The sequence below is a fragment of the Chelonia mydas genome, chromosome 3 (assembly GCF_015237465.2).
Source record: "Chelonia mydas isolate rCheMyd1 chromosome 3, rCheMyd1.pri.v2, whole genome shotgun sequence".
In the NCBI taxonomy this organism is placed as follows: Eukaryota; Metazoa; Chordata; order Testudines; family Cheloniidae; genus Chelonia; species Chelonia mydas.
This window is the reverse complement of record NC_057851.1, coordinates 38533333-38560905: the sequence shown is the minus strand read 5'-3', so window position 1 is coordinate 38560905 and position 27573 is coordinate 38533333. Positions and strand designations below refer to the sequence as shown.

The following is a 27573-nucleotide window of genomic DNA, read 5'->3' as shown; positions in this document are numbered from 1 at the left end:
GAACATTTTTACATTAATTTTATTTATGAATATAGAGCTGCATTAATTATTAATTGCTTTCCTCTTTTATTTTTTTTTACATGGATCAGCACTTAATATAAATTCAGTTTTTCCACCCAAGGCAGCCTCAAATCAATTTACTTCCAGTCTCTTGCGTACAGGTAGATAAACCTCAGTTTCTTACTGGGTGCACAACTTCATAAAACAGTGTCCAGGGGGAAAACAGGCATTTCCAACTCAAGCATATAAAATGTGTGTATTCCAATTTTAAAAAAAAGACAACACAAAACAGTTTCAAACATGAAAATAAATAGTTTGTCTTTGAGAAAACTATAGTACTTGGTACTAAATAAGAAATGAACAGTTATCATAACAGCTGCTTCCTACTATGGTATAGCATGCATGGTACCAATTTGTACTGAATGTTTGCAGAGACAAAAAATTATTATGGATGCATTGGTGTGAAATTTCATATAGTGTTAGATTTCACGCAATTTGGACTTTTTTATAGTTTAGTTCAATGTAATAATTTGTTTAATAGAAAGTATTTGAAATTGGGCTCTGACTAAAATTCCTCAGGGTTTCTAATATTTTATCATGGACTAATATCGATAAACAACATTGCCTTTCTACATAAAAGTGGATGACAGGTGAATCTTGAGTATAGGGGGTACAATGCAGTTTTTTAAAAGAAATACTTAGGATGAAAGCTCATATTTTGCTGTTATTTGTTGTTACCTCCACAAATAATAATTTAGTGGTAAAGAGACTGTGCAGAAGAGAAGGGTGAGATGAAGTCTAGCGCATGATTGCAATGTCCTGAATACATAGTGTGTGGTAGCCTTGTTCAAAGCTCAGACTTCAAAAATCACATTCTTCTATACCTTTATGTATTTTAAAACATCAGTAATGTCTAACTTAAGTCAGGATGCTATCTCCCCATTGTATTGAAAATTGCTAAGTCTATCTTTATGAGGGATGTTTCCAGGGGATAGTATATTATTTTCTCCAGTAGAATTATTGCTCCATATTGCCAATAAAAATAAAAATCTAAAACTGCAGGAAGTATTAATATTATTATGTTAGCATAAGATGCCATATAAATTCTAGATAAAGTTCTTATATAAAACATTCTACAGTTCCCATAGCAACAGGCAACATCCTTGAGCTAACACAGGTGCTTTCCATTCTAAGACCTTCATTGTCATCACAAATACAAAAGTGATTCTTCTAAGAAGCTCATACTGTGACAGATAAAACACCAGAAAACGTCTGATGGCGGTATAGCCCTCATTTCAGAGGGAGCTTGACAAATTGTTCCCCTCTCTACCCACCTGACTTTCATAGGGTTTTCTAGGGTGCCCATCACTGTAGTGTTTTAAGTTAAATATGCCAGGCAAGGTTCCTAATCTTCTGCTTTTCTCTATTAATTGATAGAGAAGGCACTAGTTATGATACTCATCTACATGGTTTCCCATCTTCCATTAGTTGGTTATGGTGGGAAGGTCCAAATGAGAGCCTTTCACCAGGCACTTAAAGTTTGTCAAACTCTGAATTAATCTGACTCCCTCTGGAACTTGAGGAACAAGCTGGAGCTACTCCCGTGGGCTCCATCTTCCCCCCCACCAGTCAGACAATATGGGTAACATTCACCCTGTCTTGTTGCAGGAAGGCCAGCACAACAAGTACGCTGAACTGCTTAAGTCTCTTGTGCTTACTCCACCCTAAATGCACTCAAGTCAGATATACACAGTCCCAAGTTCCAAAATGGATCTTGTTATCAGGCCTGAAGCACTTTCAATGTTGCATTAAAAAAACCCTGGTTTTTTTCAATACTTCATAATCAGCAAAAAGTGGCTGTGAAAATTTTAAACAGCTGATGTAGCATGATGCCAAAGCATATTCTCACCAAAGTGATACTTGATTTCCATACCCGGGTAGTTGTGGCCTAAGTCAGAAGTTTGGAGCACCATAATCTTTACATATGCTCAGAGCCAGATTGAAATGCCCTGGCTCACAGTGAGAAGTTTATCTTATCCTGAGTAGCGTCTTTTGCCAAAAGTGGTTCCAATGAAGGCAAAAGGATTCTTTCTGCAGAACTATTCAACCACTGAGTCTCATTATGAGTAAGAGTACCACAATCTGTCCCCTTATCATTAATGGTACATTTGAAAGTGATCTTAAGACCTCCACTGAGCCTGACACCCATCCTGACACCCCCAACCCACAATATTTGGAAGGTGAAAGTGCAACACTGTTAACTTAACAGCTGTCAATTAATTATGCATGTTTTGGGGATAAAGATAATTTTTTTGACTTTCAATTTATTTTCTCATATTTTTGTGTTGGACAGTGCCTCAAAGGCAAAACTGACACAGTTACTTGGACAAGCAAATGTGGTGCTAGAATATAAATACCCAGCACTGTGGGTAAGTACGGGAAACGTGAAACAAAACAAAGAGACAATATTACAGTTCAAGGATGAACATCTGAAGTACAGCTTCTAATGCTGATGAAACTAAACTAAAAGATGCATTTAAAAATTAAATCCTGGCAACTAGTATTTTTCCATCTGCAGTACAGCATCTCTCTGTTTTGTGCACCCACACAAAGTAGTAATCCTTTTTTTTAATTTTGTCTTAACTCCTCCTATCGACCCTTCTTCTGAACATACATGGCCTGCCTCTGATCTCATTTACTCCAGTATCAATCAGGAACAAGTCTAATTAAGTAAAGAGAATTAAACTGATGTAAAACCAGAATTAGGCCTACCAGGTAGAGAAGGAAAATTACCACTAGAAATAAATAGTAATTATTATTACCACAGTAATTTGCTCTATGCATTTTTACTCCACACACAGGCTACTGTACTTGCTCACATATGATACATAGCAAATTAACCCCTATACTAAGGGTCAGCACAAAGCCATAACGCTCAAGTGGAACTTAAAGAGTGCATTTGCTTTCTACTGACCCACAGCACAGGCATGAGTTTTACCCTCATGATGAAGTACTTCCTCCCATACAGATTTCAACACAGTAGTCTGCTCTTGAGTCACAGGGCAGGTTATCTGCTCCTAGAGGATAGAATAAGCAGCAAATTTCCTGCATCTGCACAGTGACAAAGTACTAGCCACCAAGCCAGGAACTGGCTGTCTCCATAGTGTACCAGCAGCGCACAAACTCCAATATTAGAAACCCAGAAAAATCACTGATTTTTAATAAACAAATCTCAACTCTAGGACATCAAAGACAACTACAAAATTACAGAATTTTCCAAAATTTCTGGACACAGAACTCATGACCACGTTAGGTAAGAGGGGGAAAAAACCCAATTTTTAAAATATATTGTCTGCAGTAAACCTGATTCTCCTCTGATTTACACTGGAGTAAGATCAGTCAGTCAGCATTTACTGGACTAACTAAAAAAGAAAAATGGCAAACGCAAGCTTTCAAGAATTACACTAAAATCATACCATCCATCAGTCTAATCTTAAAACAGTAAATACTATGGTTTATATTTCTACTTTTAACATTCTTATTATAGTAACTGTCTGGAGAGTAGATTCATGTCATACCACTACTTATTCTTGTTAAAATCTTTGCAACAGGAAAAGGTATCAGAATTTTATTCTATGCAATACATTAAACTTGTCTTAGTACCCATTCAGTTTTCATTAAGTTGGTTAGCTGCCAATTCCTCCCCTTCACAGCCTTGGTAACATGTGGGCTAGGCTGGTTGCTTATCACGTCAAGAACTAAGTAGAAGTCATGGCTTTGTCACAGTAAAAAATGTAAATGTTAAAAATGTACTTAGAAAAAAACCAAAAAGCGTACTGGTGTCACATTATTTTGAGGACGCTGTCCTTTATGTATAATAATAATGATTAACTAATAGCTTAAAACTATTTTAAAATATAGGTTGCTCTCCCATATTCCACTGTGCTGGATATATAAAGAGCCAAAATTCATAGAGGAACCTTACTTAATATTGAGCTGTCTGGGGTCATAAAGATTATGAATGTTCTTGTAACCCTGACAAAAAGCATACTGTGGTATAGAAAAATGTATGATACTAAATGAAGCTGTCATTTTGTAAAGTGTTCTGGGAATAATCTACAGCTGGTGTAAATTGGAATTGCTCCATTGAAGTCATGAACTCTGAACTACGGAGCAACATCTATATGGTATGTTTCAGAGTAGCAGCCGTGTTAGTCTGTATCCTCAAAAAGAAAAGGAGGACTTGTGGCACCTTAGAGACTAACAAATTTATTTGAGCATAAGCTTTCGTGAGCTACAGCTATATGGTATGTTAGCGAGGTTAGTTAGAAATGTTACCAAATATTTAATAATACCACCTCTGTATTTTAGAGCACCTCCTAGATGAAGGTATCAAAGCATATGATACATGTTAATGAATTTAGCCTTGGAGATTTTTTATCCATATTTTTAAGATAAGGAAACTAAGTGACTTGCCGAAGATCACACAAGAATCTACTTAGAACTGTAACTTCTGACTTTTAGACCACAGACCTTAACAACCATTCTTTCTATTCCAGACAGTATGTTATGCAAAGTAGTTAGTTTCTTTTCAAGCAAATGTAGGATTTAATGCAATATCAGAACAGTACTTTTACATTTTCTGCATGCGTCTAACAGCTACAATAATTTTATACACAATAATTCAGAGAACTGCCAGAACCTATATTTTAAAATATCATGTTGGCCGATTAATGACACAAGCAAACCTAATTGACCACTTCTGCAACCCTTAGTCCAAATTAATTTCCTTTAGGATTTGCCCTTGGCTATAATTCCAATTTTACACCTTCCTTCACATGAGTTCCCATAGAATATAGAATTAGCTTACAACATCTGAATATCATTCTTTTGAAAGAATGGAATAGATTCTTCATTCTGACCTGTTTCCTTCAACATACTGATGCATTGGAGCTATTTAAGATGTATTGCAATTTAACAGGCTTTTGACAATGTCATTTCGAGCTGCGTCCCAGACTAATGTAGAGCAAGAACGGATGACTGACAATGCAGAAAAATCACTGCCTTAGTAGAATGTTCAGAATAACTTGACAAGCCCAACATCAGAATTACTGCTGCCTCTGCAGCCCTCAAATAATTATGTTTCAGATTTTCAAGGAAGAAAATGTTTAATTGAATAGAGATCAAGTAATGAATTAATTTATTTTGTAAATCAAAGATACATCATCCTGCAATAACTATGGTCCAGATGAAATTTTCATTTTCCCTTCAATTCTGTTTTAAAGTAAAGAATGAGACATATAATCACGCTGTTTTTATATTGCAGCCTTAATGTCAAGCACCCCCAGAGCACTTTACAACAACAACAATTAATTAATAAAATGACAAACAAAATTAATTAAAAGCACAACTGAAAAAATAAGTCATTAACTTAACATTATATACAGTCAGGAGTTCACCAGACTTTATCTAGAAGGACAGCAAGTTTCACAAATGACTGGGAAGGAAAAGATAAAATCTCTCGCACTTCAGCTATATTCAACTGTTATCAAAGAAAAGAAAAGAAAAGAAAAGAGTGGCGATAGACAAAGGAGAGGGAAGCCAACTAATCATGTGGTGAGAAATATACCCCTCTGCAGAGGGTCACCACCTTACCTCTCACATGTACCTCTTTTCAAAGAATGTTACTCATTTTGGTTCCAAAGTTATCTTAATTCCAGTGTCCTCTTGGTTTTTCTTGTTGAAAAGTATTTATTTACATCCAGAATAAAGTATCATGAAACTGAGATTATAGAAAGAGTTATTTTCACCAAAGGAAAGAACCCCACATCATTTTCAGATTCCTGCATGAGTAATTTTCTGTGTCCCTCATTTTGGGTCTTTAACACACACTGTGTTCCATGTTTGGCAACAGAGCTATTGGCAATTTTCTAACAAACCATTTTTAATTGAAATTGAAACATTCCACTGGGAATGTTTTCATTTTGACAAAAAACAGTCATGTTTCCAACAGATGCCTGCCTTGTTTCCTGCCTCCTCAGCAGAATGCCTTTCTGGCTACCAGATAGATCAAGCTCCTTGGCCTTCCAGGCTCCTCAGCAGCTCACCTGGTGGACTGCCACAGAGCCGGGGATCTCAGGGCTTCCAGCCTCTCAGCACCTTGGCAGCTCATCTAGCAAGCTCCTGGGGAGCTCAGGCTCCCAGGCTTCCAAGTGGCTCAGTAGGCAGGCTGCTGAGAACTCAGAAAGTCCTGGGAGCTCTAGCTCTCAGGCTCCTTGACAGCTTTCCCAGCAGGCTGCTGCAGATCCAGAAAACTGAAAAGCCCCTGGGAGGTGGGACTGGAACTTTTGGAAAAATTTCATATTAGTTCTTCTGAAACTGATTTTTTTTATATTCCTCCCAAGAAAAATTCTGTATCTCTGTCTTTTTGTTCTGATTCCGAATGTTTTTTTTTTTTTTGGAACTGCAAAATTTTCCGTGGAAGAGAAATTCCGGTTCCCACACAGCTCTGCTTGGCAGACTGAGAGTTACGGTCAGCAAAAAGCATATGAACCACTTAAATTCCACTTCAGATGTTGAGGGCTTACGTGAAATTTATTTGGTGTATAGGCCTTTTACTGGCATTCTGCTCAGGTGAAAATTTCATCCAAGTTGAGCCGCGAAAGGCCATGCAAAAAGTATCCAGAATTAATGCAACTTTAAAATTACTGCTGAACCATGGACCAGTGGCGCCCACCAAGACAAGGGCAATTTATGAGAATATTCACTCATTTCTGACCTTACCCACAGAATTCTGCAAAACATGGGAAATACCAGGAATAGCCAATGAGTCACAATAGTTCTTTTTGTTTTGTCATCACACCATTCCCCATACATCGGTGATTTGATGTCTTTACTTTTTTTGTGTTATCTATCAAGATTGCATTGTTCGTTCCTCAGCTTGGGTCCTCTGCTCTGATTTATTGTGGTGTAAATCAGGATTAATCCCAACTAAACTTCAGTTTAAGTGTGAGATTGGAATTGAATCAGTCTTCAAGAGGATAGTTAGAAAGTAGCATCTTTATAATATAATATCTCCCACAATGTCTTTGAACAGATTGATTTGTCATCCAAATGGTAATGACTTTAGATGTCACAGATTTTTGATGCTGAGAATCTTGGATTAAACACAGCCCCTGATCATCTGTTTTACAATGTCCACCTCTCCCTAATGTTCCAAAGAATTCTGAAAAATCACACGGAAAATTTAGAGAATGTAGTTAGACAATGTAAGATTTACTCTAACTTATTACTGAATGCCACAGTTGCCAACAGCATGATTGAGCAGGCACTGGCTGGTAAACTATGATTTCAACCACAAGCAATGGAGAAGAATACAATGTTCACATAACATCTAAACTTAACAGGATGGTTAGTCTGAAATATGAACAGTTCAACAGATTACTTACTAGCTGTAACCCGTGGAATAACACACACTCTCTAAAAGGACAAAGTGCCATTTCTTCAGGTATAAAAGTAGTCACAAACCAACTATCTTTCATTGTCAGGTGCATTCAAGGAGTTAGAATGTATTCTTATTGGCATTTTTTAGCCATCCCTCCCCTAATTCTTCCTATAAGACAATATACAACAGCTGTATGAAGATTCGAGAAAGACATATCCTGTTTGCCTCTTGAAAGTCACTGAGTTACCATGCAAATCTGTATCTAAGGATAGATTTTTGAGTTCAGAGTACAATGCTGAAACCTCAAGTACCACAAACCCTGAAGATTCTTTTGCCAGCATTGGTGAAAAGCTATCAGAATAAAAAATGAGGCATTTTAAAGTTTGGCTTCATTACCCAAAATGAATGAAGAACTGTTGGAACAAGTATTCACCCACAATCTTAATCCTGAAAGAGGTTTGGGCTTCATAAACTGTGAGCTACGCAAAAGATGTGCAAAAGCTCAGCCTTTGGATCTTATTGAAAAGGGCCTATCAGGAAGCTTTTATCAATTTGGGAAGTTAGTAAAGAAAGGAGGAAACATTCCAGAGCTGGTGTTGGAATGGAATTTGAAGAAGATACAACAAAAAGCTAAACTACTACAGAACAATTATACAACCTATATATCAGCCGAAGGGAGAAAAATCAAGCATCTGGACATCCTGAAGTCTCTAGTAACTTCTATGCAACTATGTCAATTTATATCAGCTGAGAATCTGGCATTATGAATAGACCCTTTTTTTCATCCACGACGATGTATATTGATATGTATTTGGCAAGTCCTGTGGATGACAAACACAAAAAGAACAGGGTGTACCTGGAAGTGAGATATGCTTGTGATACATCACTTTCTCTACTTAAAACAAGTGACATTTTCCACCTGGTAAAAATCTATCAGAAACTTCTAATAGACACTATTCTACCTATCTCTAATTCTACTTAGGCATGCTGTACTCAAGACACAAGTTACAATACAGGATTTGAATCTTAGAGTGGAAAAGATTTCTATATATTATAGATTCCTAAAATCACATCAATTTTAAAATTATATTACTAAGTTTGCCTAATGATTCATGTGAAAAGAATGCCAAAGGCTTGTAGAACATATTTTATATGAACTTTATATTGCTATTATTATGTTTAAGCACTGAACAGATTAACATTTGTAATACTAAAAAGAAAAGGAGTACTTGTGGCACCTTAGAGACTAACCAGTTTATTTGAGCATGAGCTTTCGTGAGCTACAGCTCACTTCATCGGATGCATAGTCTCTAAGGTGCCACAAGTACTCCTTTTCTTTTTACGAATACAGACTAACACGGCTGTTACTCTGAAATTTGTAATACTGGTACTGCAGGAAATAACTATATTGTTGAATCATTTCAAAATTTCTACAATAGTCATGAAGAAAATTCAGACCATATGTACAGCAGAGTTAAAATAGTTGACTTCTTGTTTTCAAATGTGTTTTTCTATCTTAAGTGTTTCTTCTCCATATTTTAAGACCTGCACAACATAAAACAGATTGTTATTAATAACCACCTTTAACCTAAGGCACTATGTAAATAATACAAACAGTCCTATATCTGTCCCAATTTACAAGAGTCTAACATATAGGCTTGAGGCAGAAATTACTGAGGGAGATCCAATGTCCTGTGGTATGCAGGAGGACAGACTAGATAATCATAATTCATTAACAGATTCAAACGCCAGAAGGGTCCATTGTGATTATCTAGTCCAACCTTGTGAATAACACAGGCAAAAACTTCCCCGAATCAATTCCTGTTTCAACTAGAGCACATCTTTTAGAAACAGATCTAACCTTGATTTAAAAATCACCAGTCATGGAGAATCCATCAAAACCTTTGGCAAATTGCTCTGGGGGTTATTTCCTTTCTGTAAAATATATATGCCTTATATCCCGTCTAAATTTATCTAGCTTCATATTATACCTTTGTCTGCCAGATTGAAGGGCCCGTTATCAAATATTTGTTCCCCATGTAGGTACTTAGAGACTGTGATCAAGTCACTCCTTAACCTTCTCTTTGTTAAGCTAAATAGATTGAGCTTCCAGCATCTACCACTGTAAGGCATGTTTTCTAACCTTTTGAAGTGAGCTGTAGCTCACGAAAGCTTATGCTCAAATAAATCTGTTAGTCTCTAAGGTGCCACAAGTACTCCTTTTCTTTTTGCGAATATAGACTAACACGGCTGCTACTCTGAAACCTGTTAATTGTTCTTGTGGCTCTTCTCTGAACTCTCTCCAATTTATTAATGTCCTTCTAGAATTGTGGTCACCAGAACTGGACACACCATTCCAGCAGTGGTTGCACCACTGCCAAAAAAAAGAGAGGTAAAATAACCTCTTTACTCTTAATCTATGTATGTCGAGTCCAAAAACCCTTCTAGTTTTTTGTCTGCTTTGCTTCTGACTGGGACAGTCACATTGGACTTCTGGGGAAAGTGAATCTATATAGTGAAAGCTGCCAGTAAGGGAGTACTGGCATCAGACCCACTTAATTCCTTCCTTTAAAGACTAAAAGCATTAGTGGCAGTTGCCCTTCTTTTTTCCCTTCTCTCCAGCATCACAATGGAGAAAGCACAAGGAGTATATGAGGGAGGAAAGAAGAGGCTGATACGATCTGTCTCTTTAATGCAGCACCGTAGAGCGCAGTCAGGGAAAGAGGGACTAGTAGCATCCAGTCCCATCAATACAGCAGCACCAGAGTGCACCCCGGGGAGCAAGGGGCAGGCCGGGCTTGTTGAGGTCTTGCCCCTCAAGTGAGCTACTTCGTTCATTGAAAGGGTGCAGAGCTAAGAGCTGCACATGCTTGCAGGCTGCCTTTGTAGCCCCTCTGGGCAGAATCAGGATACTCCAAAAGTTTGTGACTTAGATGCAGAGCTCCATGCCCCCCCCCCCCCCAGCAGCAGCAACAGGGACCAATCAAAGGAAAGCTGAGGCAGAAGAAAGGAGGAGCTAGCCAGCCGTGATTTCAAGAGGGCAGAAGGTCGGAGCCTGTACTTGGGAGGAAAGGAAGAGGAAGGGTGCTATGCCCTGGCAAGGTAAGTGGGGTAGATAAAAGTGGAAACAGAGGGCTGTCACCTGGAGAAAGGGAGGGAGGGAAGCAAGCAAAAGGGGCTACCCTCTCATTGTCAGGAGAAGCAGTGGAATGATGGCGCGAGTTATAGCCCAGGAGCTGTTGGGGAGCTAATGTATGTATTGAGGTAATGGAGAGAGCCCCTAATGGATTTGTCAAGAACAAATCATGCCAAACCAACCTCACTTCCTTCTAGGGTTACTGGCCTAGAGGATGGGGGCAGGGAAGCAGCTGGTATAGTGATATATCTTGATTTTAATAAGGCTGTTGATACTATCCCACATGACAGTCTTATAAGTAAACTAGGGGAGTGTGGTCTATATGAAATTACTGCAAAATGGGTGCATTGACGGTTGAAAAATAGTACTCAGAGAGAGTTACCAATGGTTTCCTTTCAACCTGGGAGGCCATATTTAATGGGATTCTACAAGCATCTGTCCTGGCTCCCGTACTGTTCAGTATATTCATTAGTGGCTTGGATAATCAGTGTATGCTTATAAAGTTTGAAGAGGACACCAACCTGGGAGGGATGAAAGCACTTTGGTGGACAGGATTAGAATTCAAAATGACCTTGATAAACTGGAGAACTGGAGAACTAAAATCAACAAGATGAAATTAAATAAAGACAAGTGTAAAGTAAGAAAGAAAAAAAATCAAAAGAATACATGCAAAATGGGGAACAACATGTTAGGTGGCAGTACTGTAGAAAAAAACAACCCATAAGAACGGCCATATTGGGTCAGACCAAAGGTCCATCGAGCCCAGGATCCTGTCTACTGACAGTGGCCAATGCCAGGTGCCCCAGAGGGAATGAACAGAACAGGTAATCTTCAAGTGATCCATCCCCTGTCATCCATTCCTAACTTCTGGCAGTCAGAGGCTAGGGACACCCAGAGTATGGGGTTGCATCCAGTGTTCCCTCCCATGTGCGGAATGAATTTTGTTACGTACACCAATATGGAGGTGATGTGTGGTGAGGGTGGAGCTGAGGGGTCCGGCGTGTGGGAGGTGGCTCAGGGCTGGGGCAGAGGCTTGGGGTGCAGGAGAGTGAGTGCTCTCGCTGGGGGTGTGGGCTCTGGGGTGGGGATGGTGATGAGGGGTTTGGGGTACAGGCTGCCCCAGGGCTGCAGTAGGGAGACAGAGGAGTCCCTCAGCCCTCTCTTGCCGTAGCAGCTGGGGGTCAAGTGAGAGGCGCCTCTCCCTGGCCACAGCAGCTCCGGTGGGGCTGGGTTGGGCTAGGCCAGGGAAGAGGCACCTCTCCTGGGCTGCGGCAGTTCTGGCAGGGCTGGGCCGCGCTGGGCCGGGGAGGGGCTCCTCTCCCTGGCAACGCTGGGGGCCTGGGCTGGGCCAGGCCGGGGAAGGGGCTTCTCTCCCCGGCAGCTCACCTCATCTCAAAAAAGATAAATTAAAATTGGAAAAGGTACAGAAAAGAGCAACAACTATGATTAAGAGTATGGAACAGAGCCCATATGAGGGGAGATTAATACGACTAGGACTTTTCAGGCTTGGAAAAGAGATGACTAAGGGGGGATATAAAATCATGAAAGGTGTGGAGAAAGTGAATAAAAGTGTTACTCCTTCACATAACACAAGAACCAGGGGTCACCCAATGAAATTAATAGGCAGCAGGTTTAAAACAAAAGGAAGTACTTCTTCACATAATGCACAGTCAATAAGTTCATGGAGGATAGATCCATCAATGGCTATTAGCCAAGATGGTCAGGGATGCAACCTAAGTTCCCTGTAAGGTGGCTGCACAGCAGGCTATCAAAAGCCATGCAGGCGGGGGGGCGCCCCTCCCCTGGCCCGGCCCAGCCCAGCCCCACCGGAGCTTCCAGGGAGAGGTGCCCCTCCCCCAGCCCAGCCCTGCCAGAGTAGATCACAAATTGAACATGAGCCAATTATGTGATGCTGTCGTGAAAAAGGCTAACATAATTATTGCATGTACTGACAGTAAGACGCAGGAAGTAACTGTTCCATTCTGCTCAGCACGGGTAAGACCTCAGCTGGAATATTGCATCCTGGTTTGGGCACCTCACTTTAAGAAAGATGTGGACAAACTAGAGAGTGTAGGGGAGAGCAACAAAAATACAAAGACCCATACATTTTGGGTGGTTAGAGTTTCCTTCGATGAAGAGCCTTAAATCACATAACTAACATGTCCATACAACATAGTGATTTTATGCTAGGGGTGTGAATCCACTTAAAGATCCACAGCTTTAGACCCTTACACCCCCATAGTATCTGTGTGAAGTCAGTGGGGATCCATATGAATATAAACAGGACAAGGGCCTAAGTCAGCAAAGCCAACATAGTTACACATGTGACTAGCTGAACTACCACAGTAGGAGCCAATTAATAACTAATGACCAAAGATAAGCATACAGTCTTCGCCTCGGGGGCACTGTAAAGCATCCCACACTGGGGATAAATCTCTCTGTGAGGAAAGAAAGTGTCCCAGCTCTGCCAGAAAAATTGTGTGTGTGCAGGGGACAGGTTATTGGCTGCATTTGCCAGGGAACGACATCTCCTTCCATAACAAATGCTAACAAACCAAAAGCTGGTGCCTTGGCTAAACTAAGCTATGATGAAGAAACAGCAGCCAACTGAGCAATATCAAGCAGCACTGAAACTGAGGAAATTGTTTCTCTGGGCTAAATAGATCTCCATTTTGAACCTATATAAATCAAATCCCCATTTCCAGGCTTTTACTCCTCATGGACACAGATATTATCAATCTGCATCTCTTTGATGGTCGACTATGCACAGGATATATGTATCCCTGTTATGCAAAGGGCCACTTGATAGAGTTGCATGTGCTTACACTTGGGATGCATTTGGCCTTTACACTGGATGTTTTCTTAGCAGAACAAACATGGAGTCTCCTTCCCACTACTTTGCTTCACACAAAATAATACTGAAGCCCTACTGTTAGTCTGCTTGAGTAATCTCCTTCTGTTAAAGTGGCCATATTTTCAAACTAAAAAGGCTGTTTTTTGTTGTTTTTAATGAATGTGTACTGATGCTACTTCTGCCAACTTCTGACTCAACAGTGATTTTATTCCTGTCTTAAGAAACAGATTTACAGAACCCTTAGATTGACTGGGGGTACATTACTCCATGAGTATTCTCATTTATACCAGTGGGACTACTCATAAAGTACTTAATGAGTAAGGATGGTGAAATCTTGCCCCCACATAAGCATCTGAAAAGCCAAGCACAAAACCTCCCCCCTTCTGTAGTTATTTAAAACAACACCTTTATTGATTGCATGAAAACAAAGATAAACTTGATGTGTCCCAAAAGACATTCGGGCACTTAGATATCATATGAAAGACCAAGACTGTTCTAATAAAACGGAGACATACAATCTCTACCTTTGGGTCAACAGCTCCTTGGATACCTAACATGTTATGACTTGGATTTCACCACCTGTTTCATTTTATTGGACTCATTGCTCTACCATGAAGGGAGATTTTGAGTAGAGGTGGACATCTGGACATTTGTAAAACAGAGAAAGCTTGCAGCATTACGGAGACCGCTTATTTAAATGGACTAATGCATCATAATTTTGATTGATTACGTAAAAACGACATTCCAGGCACAATGTAGAAATTCACTTGATCAATGAGCATCAAATCTAGCTCCTGACTGGAAAATTCCCAACCCAAAACGTTTACATTGGTTAAGTAAATTATGGCTCTGAGGATATAATAATGCTAATCCAGCCATCACAGGGACTATTTTTATTTTAAATCATGTTGGTCATGTCATATTAGATATAATTGTGTGCAGGAAAGTTGTGAGAATTACTATAATGGTGTACCCCACCCTTGTTTGTCTCTCTACAGGACACCATCCCGTGACTGTTCAAAACTTCAGCAGGGTGGAAACAGAATCTTACACTTCCTAAATCATTATCCAGGCATAGGCTTGTTAATGTTACCAGATTATTAAACTGATCTCCACTTTGAACTCATTTCAATTATTCTAATTTGGATCTGAAATTTTTAGTTCCACAATCTTTTTCCTCTGGTTTGTTTTTACTTTTTAAAGACGGTGTTATTCCCATTGCAAACAGATTTTCAGTTATATTTTTTTAAGATTGATATTGGTATCTCCTTTTCATGTACCTGGACTAAAAATCTTAAGGCATAGCCTTCACATGAAATGGCATGTGGGGGAAACCACACAATTTGACAAAAAAACAAACAAAGAAAAAAGCATATAAACAAAATAAATATAAAACGCACAAGGTTACACAATATCTAACTGAAACTTTACCTGGAAATGCATGCCCTGTTAGAGAATCCAAACCTGAAATTAAAACAGTAAAAAAAAAAATCTTTAACACTAATTTAATTGGCACCACGATCACGTATCATTAATATAAAATTTGTCACAGGCAGCAAAGATAAAAACCTCATTAGGTAGTGTGTATAAATTTGGGTCCGTATGACATAGAAAAAAGCAGTATGTAAATATGAAACTCTTGTACAATTTAACAAGTTCACTTGCTTTGTTATAACAACTTTAATCATGCTTCACTATAGTTAGGTTGGGTTTCGCAAGTAATTCCTTTACAAACCACGGTTTTCAGAGGTTTATTCCTTGAATGTGAACATGCGTTCTGAGGTTGTACATATGAATTTTTAGCCCATAGTAATATTTTTCTTTTTCTTACAAATATAAAAAAAATGATTCTTTAAAGATCTACGTTCAAAAGATGATGAGTCTGATATACTACTGCAGGAGTAGGGAAGTGTAAATTACTCCCGTATCCCAGGAGAATTCACTTTGAGGGAAAGCAGACAATGATACCAACACAGCAAATCCTTCAGGCTTTTTCCTACTGGTAGGACAAGAATCGAGAATTGTAGCTGTCTGGAGTAGTACCCTGCCATTTACAATTCTTTATTTTTAACAGAGACACATTCGGTAACTTATGAAAGATGCTCTATAACTCACACACTTGCGTTCATATTTAGGTCTGTAGATGGAATTGAACCCAAGCTCTGCTTTGTAAAACAGGGTCACAGAATCATGACTATTTAACAAGATTAGCAAGGGCTCCTTTTGTATTAGGAAGACAAAAGTAAAATATATTTGATTGGCCAAAAAAGTCTTCCTACCTAATGTAATATGGAATGGGGTGTGCAGACCTTTTGATCATACAGCAAACCCTCATAGGTCAATAGCACCCCATCCCAATTCACGACTATCACCCTCACAATGGTATTATAAAAGATATGCCACCATCAAGAGTTCCCTCCTCCCTCCACTCAGATTGTGAGATAAAAGTAAGCAGCTGTGTGTTCTCCAGGACAGCAGAGCAGGGGAGTTCTGTGCTTCCCATTAAAAGAGAAGAAGAGAAAAGGTGTTGGAGGAGGAATTGGAGGAGAAAAGCTCAGTGGCTAGTTTACTCCCCTATGTGCTTACTCCCCTATGTGAGTTCACTTGGTGTTATTCTGAAATTAATTTAGTCTTTATTTTTACCTGGAGATTGGTTGCTCAAGGATCTGAGTAAATTTATTAGAAATGTGCAGTAGGAGTTTTAAATAAACACAGCCTTGAAAAAGGATTTTCCTTCCTGTTTGTAACAAACATACAAAAAAGCAGATGTGATTTGAATATTTGTCGATGCAGCTCAAATGTTGAGCCTCCTATAGTACAGTTTTTATTTTTTTTTAAAACAGTTGTGGTGAGAAAATATATATTCTGCTGGATAGGCTGACACACAGCTTCTCCCATTAGAAGGTAGAAGGAAAACATTCCTGACTGTGATAATATATAAATGTCCAAATGAGAGAAATTTACTGAGTACCAATAACATGCTCAATGCTATAAAAGAACAAAGAAAACATGATTCCTGCCCTAGAAAATACGGCTTTCCAAAAATCATACAAAGACACTGCACACTACACATATTCTACATGCATGTTAGGTCAGTGGTTCTCAACTTTTACCATCTGAGTTACAACAGAAAAAAACATTTTTAGATCTCCCTCTCCCATAAGAAAGGGATCATGGTCATGACTACTTTCAGTACCTGTTCATGACCCCTTGACCATCCATGTGTTACAGATTATACACAAGTGCTAACACTCACCTTCCCCCAAGTTAGGCGCCTAAATCCTTTGGTGGATCTGGGGCTTGAGTAATTGCTTGTTTATATAAAATAAAATAAAAATAAAAACATGGACATAGACTGTTACCTATGAAATACATGTGTACATCCACTGGGACTCTGGGTAGAATGACTGCAAAACTGGATACTCTGCAGGCAATGCACATAATGCATCTGTCTCAAAATAAATCAGCACTAGTTTGTTGTACTACATGGATAGCATGTGTTTATTTCCTTGCAACTAGACCTACATGAGTTGAAAATAAGGTAGTTCGTCACCCTCTTACAACTCTACTGTATGAAGTTTTGAATAAAGTAAGTCCTCCTTTGCTAGTTGAAACCACTGAATTTTAGGATACATTGAACTCACAAATCATGATCCACAAGCCCCGCTTCCATCATTACTTTCCCACAATAAGTGATATGAACGGATACTAAAGAAGGCGAGCAGTGTAAAGGTTTCCCAAATGCAGACAAATACAGTCTGCTGCTCTTCCTTGCTAAACTTAAATACATGCAATTATTACAGTTAATAATGGAATGAAATCTTTGCTGGGTGCCTGGAACAACTGGGGTTTCCAGTCTCTGCCATAGGGATTCTATAACTCTGTTACACCAATTAAAGGCCAGGATGATAGGAAGGGTTTTGAGCTGCTCTATTTTGTTTGTTATGCACAGAACTGAAAATGGGAAGAATTGAACTAAAATTAACTAAATTGGTAAGAAACAGGGTGGCAGTGATAAATCATAACATTAAGGTCCATATGTTACCATTAAGCATATATTAAAGAAATAAGAAGATGGTTTATAGTTCAAACGGTTGGTAATTTAAGTGTGCATACAATGTTGGCACACAGCCAAGGACAGAGAGATGGCAGTTTTGGTCTATGGCTAGTGCGTTGGTAGGCGGATATGGACAGAGGTCAAGTAAAGGTCACTCCAACGCTGCAAGGAGAGGTCAGTCCAAAACTAGGTTAGGGTCACCATCCCATAATAGCAAATATCCCCTAATACTACAACTGATTGTGTAACAGCTTTAATTGACAGTTATAGACCAATCACAACTGCTAAATGTAAGTATGGCCCAATCAGAGAGGATCTGAAGGTGATTAGAGGATAGGTATGCTAATGCTAGGATTGGGAGACAAGCCAATCAGAACAGGCCAAAAATTTTATAAAAGACAGAGCGAGCAGGCAAAAGTCAGTCAAGTAAGGAGCAGGAGATAAAGAAGGAGAACCAAAAGAACATCAGAAGAAGCAGCAGCAGTGCTTCTAGTGCAGAGCAGAAGGATCCTGACAAAACAGAGGAAGAATAACCTATGGAGAGTAAGCATGCTAGGTATAGTGTAGGATATAAAACAGAAGTAGGGTTAATGAATATGTATGGTTGGGATACTAAAGATGAGTGTCTGTAGTGTGTATGTTTATGTTACCATGTATAAAGTTTAGAGTTTATTAAAATTGCTGGCAGTGTCCTATGTATGACTGATCACCAGGTGCAGAACATAATCACTTAAGCCATTCCAACTGTATAACATTACAATATTGGGTACTTCAGCTTGTATACCTGTGCTAAGGGATTTATGTTTTAACTGATGTTTAGATGAATTGCATTAGGAAAGGCTGCTTACACTAAATAAAGAAAATACTTTTGGAAAAGTATTGCCTGGGTGTCAATCTTTTGACCAGAGGGCTGTATCCATGTTCTCCCAGGAGTGAGCAAATCTAGTCTGTTCTGGGGAGTTTCCTGAAGGACATAGGGAGATCCTTGGTTAAGCCCAGCAATTCTACTAGGGCAGGCCACCTCCTTTCTCCTTGCAGGAACAGATTAACAGATCAACATCTTGGGAACCTGGAAGTAAGATACAGGAGGGATACTCGGGGATCCCTGAGTCTGTTCTTGGGATAACAAGAAGAAAAGCAATAGTCCTTATTATCAAAAAGACTTTGCATTCCCTGGACTGATTTTCAACTAAGTATACGGGATCAGGTGGAATACAAGTTTCTTGCATTCCATTTATCATATCTATTGCTCTGATGTGGTGGTTTTCAGTTTGATTCACACAAGATTTCCCAAACAAAAAATAGGAACATTGATTAAAGTGATGTACATGCAGATGAAACACATTTCCAAACTGCATAACTACTATGTCCACAGTAGCAATTAGCAATAAATTATATTCACAAAATGCATACCTGATTGAGACAGTAATTCATTCATTTAAATAGAAGGGAAAAAAAGACTGATTTGAAGTTAGTACTGACTTCTATTTACACTGTAGAAAATGTAGATGATTTTAGAAAGGGAATGGGGATATACTGTTCTTTAGTACGCTGCAATCATTTCATTAGCTCAGTGCAGAACAGGCATTAGAGAGAGTACAGGCTTTTTATATAGATAAGATCATTGTTTATTTCTTAGCATTGATTTGATTAGGATTTCCAGCATCACAAAGATGAAGTCTTCTCTATTTCCTGTCTCCAGGGCACAATTCCTCACATTTGAATAATAGCACATATTGTACACTGCCATATGCAGAGCTTCGTCTTTCACCTGGGTGGTTCCTCTAAAGCAGGATTTGCACTAAAATAGTGATGTACAATATATCTTCTTCCTGGATTAACATCCCAGGGTTGTACTGCTGCTGCATTGTATTGAAAGAACACTGACACCTACTCTGGAAGCACAGTCATTGTGATGCCACACTGGGAAATGTATTTCAGGTGTAGAACACATGTAAGTAATTGTAATGTTAGGAATCCTTCCCTGGAATATTAGTGAGATACTGAAATGCCAAATTTAATATCTGTGCACTGATTCATTCATAGCAGAGTGAAGAGAAGCCAAAGAAACTCTAAACTATGCTTCTTTGCAAATATATGTTCCTTGGTTCTAAATGTTCAATAACTTCCCTGCCAGGAATTACATTTTCTCCTCTAATTCTTTGTGGTAGGCAAAAAATATTACAAGAAGGCTGGATCCTAATTTACTCTGGGCAGGAGAACAAGAAAGCAGCAGTAGAAATAAGGGACCAAGAGTCATTCTAGGTGTGTACTGTAAAATAGCTCAGAGGACCTGGGAACAGTGCATTTTATAGTGGTCCTTTAGAAAGAAAAAGGCGTGGAGTCAAGGGCCGAGGACTGGATCCAGAAGAACTGCCCTACAAAAGTTTGGGACATGAAGGAGGGATATGAAGAGATGTGAAAGACTGGTCAGGGCCTCACAGAAGCAGGAGAAGTGGAGTGGGGATGGACAGCAGAGCTGCAGTGGCTGGAGAACTGGGATGACTTGCACAGGTCAGAAGCTGCAGTTGCAGCTCTTCCAGCCAGGACATGGGAAATAAAAATCTATGTCAGCCAGTGTGGGGATGGGGGAGGGAGCAGAAGCAGTGGTGGAGCAGCAGTTGGAAAGTATCTGAGTTCTAAAGTTATCTATTAAAAGTTGATGAGAGCTTTTGTGTTTTAGTCCCATTATTTTTTCCCCTGATTTTGGAGAAGTGAGACATGAATCTCAAGTTCTTCTCTTGCATGTCCTATCTGGCAGACAAAGTGGGCTGTTTTTGGCAGGATGCATTTTCTCCATCTCTTCCATTCTCTATCTCTTCCCTTACTTTGTTTTCTTTTCTCTCTTGTGTTCCATCTCCCCAAGCCTCTCCTGATTTTCTTTCGGTCCCCTCATCCTTCTTAGATTTGGGATGTTGGGAGCTCAGCGCCTTCTTCCCACCCTGGGATCTAGCTGAGACTCTTGTGAAAAACATCCCAAGTGACAAGTCTGCACTCCCTAGAAGAAGATGGCCACTAGTGGATATACCTTTTAGGTTTGGGGACCATCCTTAAATAAAACTAGTAGGTAAGACAGAACGGCATCTGTGCCTCTGTATGATGGCACTATAATGGAAATTTGCTTCCGCTGCAGAAACAATATACATTATTAATTAAAAGACTGTTGTTGCTGTAAAGACAATTCCCAAACAATTCTCATTTCTAGACCTAGATCTTCAGTAATTATTGTTATTTTATCCTCTTGCCCCTATCTCAATTAATAAGACTCAGTTTTCAGACTCTTTCTCATGGTCATTGTTACATTATCACACTTGTTTGTCATTATTTCTGTTAACAGTGCAATTATGATTTTGAATGTGAATTTATGTTTTCTATAATGATCCATCTGATAAAAATGGAGAAAAATGAGTTTGCAGATTACACAGACATTCATAATGTTACAGTAGTCAGCTTAAGAACCCCATAAATCATTTGCACTGGTTGTTTGAACTCTGTTTTTCTACCATCTCAGCAATAATTCAAGAAGAAAAATAATAGTTTGGTTAGATAGTTATGAAAACTGTCCAACAATGCACTATATAAACCTATTTATTTCTTGGTTTTATCTAGGTACAGCATAGTAGTGATTAAACTACACATCAAAATGGGCCATTCAAATCAAATCCACAGGGGCAATCATGAATTGGTTCTGTCAGGTTTCGATCCAGTGCTGTCACTCGTTTCCCAAAGACACTAAATTCATTTTTATCTATTCTGAGTATAACCACATGAACAATGCAAGAACTGTTTGGGATAAATGGTTGTATGGAAAATTAAGTATCTTACTGTTAATAAACCTGATAGTCGGACATCTCTAAAAAGCACAAGTTAAAGTGTCAGGACAAAAATGAACTTAGTATAGCCAAACCAAAGCATTCAAAATTCATGAGTCAGGCCCTCAGAATCATGACACTGGTTTAAAAAATCACGAGATGACAAAATATAATGAAGGTTGGGTTCTTTTTATTTGTATTCTGATTTTTGAGTCTTTAGGCTTGAACTTTCAAGCCTTTCACTGCAACGAGGGCTAGAAACACACTTTTTTTTAAACTAAAGTTGGGATTTTCAGGAGCTGGGGCTATAAAAAAAACCACCAAATATTGTAAGATTTGTGATAAAATCCCAAGAATTGGTAATGTTGTAAAATGTACGCTACCTCCAAAGCTACATTATTCCCGGGACATTGTCAACTTACATAATATTATAAAATTTCTGTACCTATCTTACTAGAAACACCTTATTAACACAGAAAGAACTGTAAAAAATACTGTTGACTCTTGCATTTATTTCAGCTTGGACAATGAAAACCAATTAAATCAATTATCTTTAGTTTAATTAGTTTCACTTCGTCATTCTTGGTACTACAGAAACTGCAGTGGAATGTGTATTTGTAAAATAAATAACTCTCGCATGGACTTTTTTAAAAATGGTTTTAGGTTTTAGATTTAACTTCCTCAAAAATGTAAAGCTAAGCTCCAGGTCAACTTTGAATCGATGGAGTCCCATTAAGGCAGCCTCTGATGAGCATACCCAGAAACATTTTTTCAAAAGAGAAAAACTCGGGATCTATTGAAACCAGCCATCTTAACTGGATCGCACTTTATATTGTCCTCCCACATTCCTTCTGTTTTCCTTCCCCCCTCCCCCTTTTTTTTTAAACTCTGCTGACTGAAAAATTACATTTTCTGTATATTTAGGTAGTGTTCATTGGTCCATCTTTTTCCTTCTGTTGATCCCAAGCAAGCTGCTTGCTTAATGTTTCTGAGCGTAACCACAGTCTTGAGACTGCTTTATCTAAACTCAATAGAGTAAAAAAAAACAACCCTATTCTTTAATATCCTACAGAACATTCAGCCACATACAAGTGCCTCAAGTTTGAAATACTAATGCTTTGTATTTGTCTTACTGCCTTTCATCACAGCAATTCAAAGAACATTACACCACATTCCTCTAATTCACACTCTGACAAAACACTGTAACTCAGCAAGGTCCCCATGTACATAATACATAAATGCACACCTGATGCATTAAAAGTAAACAAGAAAAGTCTAAAATTGGTAATAAGGTTTTGTGTTAAGAGTGTCAGAGAAATATGGTGTGTGTATTGTATTATTTAAATGTTGCCAATGCAAGGCAGATTTTTATGAAGGACCATTACTGTGAGGTTTAGCTCTTAGACTCATAGACTTTAAGGTCAGAAGGGATCATCATGATCATCTAGTCTGACCTCCTGCACATTGCAGGCTACAGAACCTTGCTCACCTACGTCCATGATAGACCCATAACCTGTGGCTGAGTTACTGAAGTCCTCAAATCATTATTTAAAGACTTCAAGTTACAGAGAATCCACCATTTTCACTAGTTTCACAAGTGAACTGGACCATATGCTGCAGAAAAATCCTCAGCGTCTCTGTCAATCTGACCTGGGAGAAAATTTCTTCCCTACCCCAAATGCAGCAATCAGTTGGACCCCGAGTATGTGGGCATGCTCGATCCTGAGTGATCCCTTTTAAGGGATTGTGTTGGAGATTTAACACTTAAGTAACCTAAACTGCAATGAAACTAAGTTTTTGTTTGAATTATATCGATTTACTGATGGATAAACTAAGACACAGAGGTATACAAGATCCGAAGCTGGTCATTCTGCAGTGGATGGAAGCAAGCACTAAAGGGCTCTGAGAAAGCAAGGTGAAATCTTAAAGCAGAACATGGACAGTTCTTGTGTTCTGAAAATCTCTTGTCTAGCTATTAAACTCCTGAGTCCTCACTTGCAATATTATTAAAAATAAACCGATTTTCACCATAGCCTTTTCTTTCTTTTAAGGAGACTCAAATGAAAGGCTGCTTTTTGACCACTCTCATGGTTCCAGGGAAAGCTGTACCTTTGATTTCTCTCTCAGTCCCTCATGTGACAATCCTATATCTACCCTTCTCATACCATGGAATCCCACAATTCATCCACTTTGAGATAGAATCAACAGGGTACAGCACCTCTGTTTATCAACCAAGTTTCCTCAGCAGGTCCAACTGGGTTTGACCCCTGCCATAGACCTCCACCCGGGAGCCATGACACAAGACAGCTTCTTCAAAACAAAGTAATATTTATTTGTCCATAGGAAAATACCTATAGGATAGCAAAAGGTTAAAACTCAAAAGCCTAGCATTTCCCTCGTGGCTTAAGTGGGCCAAACTACTATTACTCTGCAGACCTTATATCTCTTTCTTTCCTACCAGAGGCTCGGCTTTTAACTGCTTTCAGTCTCTGTGTTTTGGATTTCCCACCTGGATCCCCTTGAGGCTACAAACTGCAAGGGTCTCCCTCCTCTCAGTTTGACTCCTGATTCCACACTAGTTAAGGTAAATGTCAAAGGAATTAACACAGTGATACTCAGACTGAGGCTTACAAATTGCAAGTGGATCTTTAATGTGTCTTCTGTGGCTCTTTGTAGCACATGATATTAAAACACTGTTATATTTAACTATTAACAAATCTAAGTTATTAACCAATCAGGATGCTTTTGTTATGCTCTTAACCAATTGTAGTTGATAAAATAATATTTCAGTCATTTTGCTGTAAGAATCTATCTATATGAATTGTAAATGAAACCATGAATTCACACTATTGTGGCTCTTTTGGGTAATGTTGATCACTAATTTGGCACCTGAGCCACTGAGGTCTGAGTATCACTGAATTAACATCTACATTGTCCATTTGAATATCAGCAGCTGATGTTGTCTACAGCCATTGACTTTTGTTCCTACAGACTGAGGTCTAATGAAGACTGATTTAACTCCGAGTTAACATTTAGCCAGCAACACAGTAATGACCAAACCCACAGGAATCCTCCATGTTGTCAGGGGGTTAGATTAGATGACCCTTGCCATCCCTTCTAACCCTATGGTTCTATGAATACAGATATCTATACATTCTTTACAAGCCCTTTACTTTTACCCCTGGTTTAGTCATGCCTGACTAAGTGAAGCCGCGCTTATCAGCGCTGAGTTCTTTTGAAAATACTGGTTAGGTGATAATTCTGTAAGGGGTATTCCCTCAATATTGCTGCAAAATGGCTATCAATAAAATTATAATTTATTCTTATGTTAGGTCCTTATAAACTTGCCTGCACTGTTACTGAATTTAAGAGATACATGTTTTTCTACATGAGTCTTGGAGAATATAATAATTTACATGCCAACATTTTTGATTGCTTGTTTTATTAAATAAGAAGTTTAGGTTAACTATAGATTTCAGAGTAACAGCCGTGTTAGTCTGTATTCGCAAAAAGAAAAGGAGTACTTGTGGCACCTTAGAGACTAACCAATTTATCTGAGCATAAGCTTTTGTGAGCTACAGCTCACTTCATCGGATGCACACTGTGGAAAGTGTAGAAGATCTTTTTATACACACAAAGCATGAAAAAATACCTCCTCCCACCCCACTCTCCTGCTGGTAATAGCTTATCTAAAGTGATCACTCTCCTTACAATGTGTATGATAATCAAGTTGGGCCATTTCCAGCACAAATCCAGGTTTTCTCACTCCCCCGCCCCCCCCACAAACCCACTCTCCTGCTGGTAATAGCTTATCTAAAGTGACCACTCTCCTTACAATGTGTATGATAATCAAGGTGGGCCATTTCCAGCACAAATCCAGGGTTTAACAAGAACGTCTGGGGGGGGGGGGGTAGGAAAAAACAAGGGGAAATAGGGGCACAGTTGGCAACAGGCTAAAGGAACCTATCCTTGCAACAAAGCCCGTTGCCAACTGTGCCCACATATCTATTCAGGGGACACCATCACAGGGCCTAATAACATCAGCCACACTATCAGAGGCTCGTTCACCTGCACATCCACCAATGTGATATATGCCATCATGTGCCAGCAATGCCCCTCTGCCATGTACATTGGTCAAACTGGACAGTCTCTACATAAAAGAATAAATGGACACAAATCAGATGTCAAGAATTATAACATTCATAAACCAGTTGGAGAACACTTCAATCTCTCTGGTCACGCGATTACAGACATGAAAGTTGCGATAATAAAACAAAAAAACTTCAAATCCAGACTCCAGCGAGAAACTGTTGAATTGGAATTCATTTGCAAATTGGATACAATTAACTTAGGCTTGAATAGAGACTGGGAGTGGCTAAGTCATTATGCAAGGTAACCTATTTCCCCTTGTTTTTTCCTACCCCCTGCCCCCCAGACGTTCTTGTTAAACCCTGGATTTGTGCTGGAAATGGCCCACCTTGATTATCATACACATTGTAAGGAGAGTGATCACATTAGATAAGCTATTACCAGCAGGAGAGTGGGGTGGGAGGAGGTATTTTCCATGCTTTGTGTGTATAAAAAGATCTTCTACACTTTCCACAGTGTGCATCCGATGAAGTGAGCTGTAGCTCACGAAAGCTTATGCTCAAATAAATTGGTTAGTCTCTAAGGTGCCACAAGTACACCTTTTCTTTTAGGTTAACTATAGAAATTCAGGAGATTTTTGCCAAAAGACAAGCCGAGCATCAGGAAAGAGAGCACCTTTTTGACTATAAAACCATATTCGTTAAACCCAAGTATGTTTATACAGACTCTAAAATGCAGCTTTTATAACATCAATCTTGGTTTAACTTTCAATACTATATTCTTTTCTGCTATGATTTGGAAGGTGTATTTAAGCATTGGTTACTGTGATCTGTGCTGTGTATAAAATCTATATTAGAAATCTTTAGTGGAACATTGTAAATATACTGCAAATGGCAGGACATAAATCCAAGAACCATTTTGGTCAAAAGACAAACAACCAATGAATTGTCTTATTAAAGAACAGGACATGTCTCTTGTAGAAAATATCATCTGATTCAGATAAGGTTTTATCTAAACAACAGGCTTTACAAAATATTTAGTTGTGAGAAAGATTCCTGACTTTAAAAGAATATAAGGATTCACAAAGAAGTGATTCATAAGGAATGTTACCAAAAGCTACAAACCTAAGTCATAAAAGCAGGCTTCTCTTTACCCCATTCTCCTTTGCAAGAAAAAAGCCTCAGTTTCAAAGCCTCCAAAAAAAATTATAGAAATACTGAAAATAATTTCTTACAGTTGGAAAAATGAAGTCTTATGGTTGGGAAATGTTTTGCGGAAGACCTTTCTTCTAAACTCCGGTTTCTGCATAAAGGTGAAATCTTTCTAATTCCTTAGATTCTTAAAGATGGCATGAGCCTCTTTTGAGATGTATGTTTGCAAACATTTTGCATTTAAATGCAAGCATCTAATGTAATAACTTCCTATCAATGCTATGGTAAGATATTTTATGTACTGATATGGCGTTCAGTGACCTCATTTTAACTGATTACTAAAGAAAGAAGCCATTTGAGTATATACTATTTATATTAATTGGGGAATTAATTAGTTATCTGGCAATGCTTAAGCAATTTCCTTACCAAGCAGAGATAGACAAGAGCTCCCTCTCTAAAGACCATTTAGAAGAAGAGACGATGAATTCCTGGATGGCTATTTAAAAGACACTAAAAAGAGTTTTAAAAGACTATTTTAGAACTGAAAAACTTTTACATAGAAAGTAAAGGTCGGGACTTATTTGAAATAGAATTTCAGTTGGTATTGGCCCCTAATGAAACTGACCAGATCTCTCAGAAAGTGGACTGAATTAGAGAAAAAGCTAACTCTAACTTTAAAGATGTTCTGAGGATTTCCTAAAAAGGAATGAGGAGTACTCGTGGCACCTTAGAGACTAACAAATTTATTTGGGCATAAGCTTTTGTGGGCTAAAACCCACTTCATCAGATGCATGCAGTGGAAAATACAGTAGGAAGATGTATATACATACACACAGAGAACATGAAAAAATCGGTGTTGCCATACCAACTCTAATGCGATTAATCAATTAAGGTGGGCTATTATCAGCAAGAGAAAAAAAAACTTTTGTAGTGATAATCAGGATGGCCCATTTCAAACAGTGGACAAGAAGGTGTGAGTAACAGTAGGGGGAAAATTAGCATGGGGAAATAGTTTTAAGTTTGTGTAATA

The 27573-nt window shown here is 38.7% G+C and overlaps 1 protein-coding gene across 4 annotated transcripts in view; it reads right to left on the bottom strand.

The window, feature by feature from the left end:
• The window catches only part of DLGAP2 (DLG associated protein 2), a 694939-nt gene that overhangs the window by 179657 nt on the left and 487709 nt on the right, over positions 1-27573 (bottom strand). For 3 of the 4 annotated variants that reach the window (XM_043542330.1, XM_007058741.4, XM_043542329.1), the window contains one exon: positions 14866-14898. The exons of the other annotated variant lie outside the window; for it this stretch is intronic. In XM_043542330.1, the coding sequence (XP_043398265.1) occupies positions 14866-14898 (33 nt within the window). The remainder of the gene's footprint in view (positions 1-14865; positions 14899-27573) is intronic. 4 annotated transcript variants of the gene reach the window in all.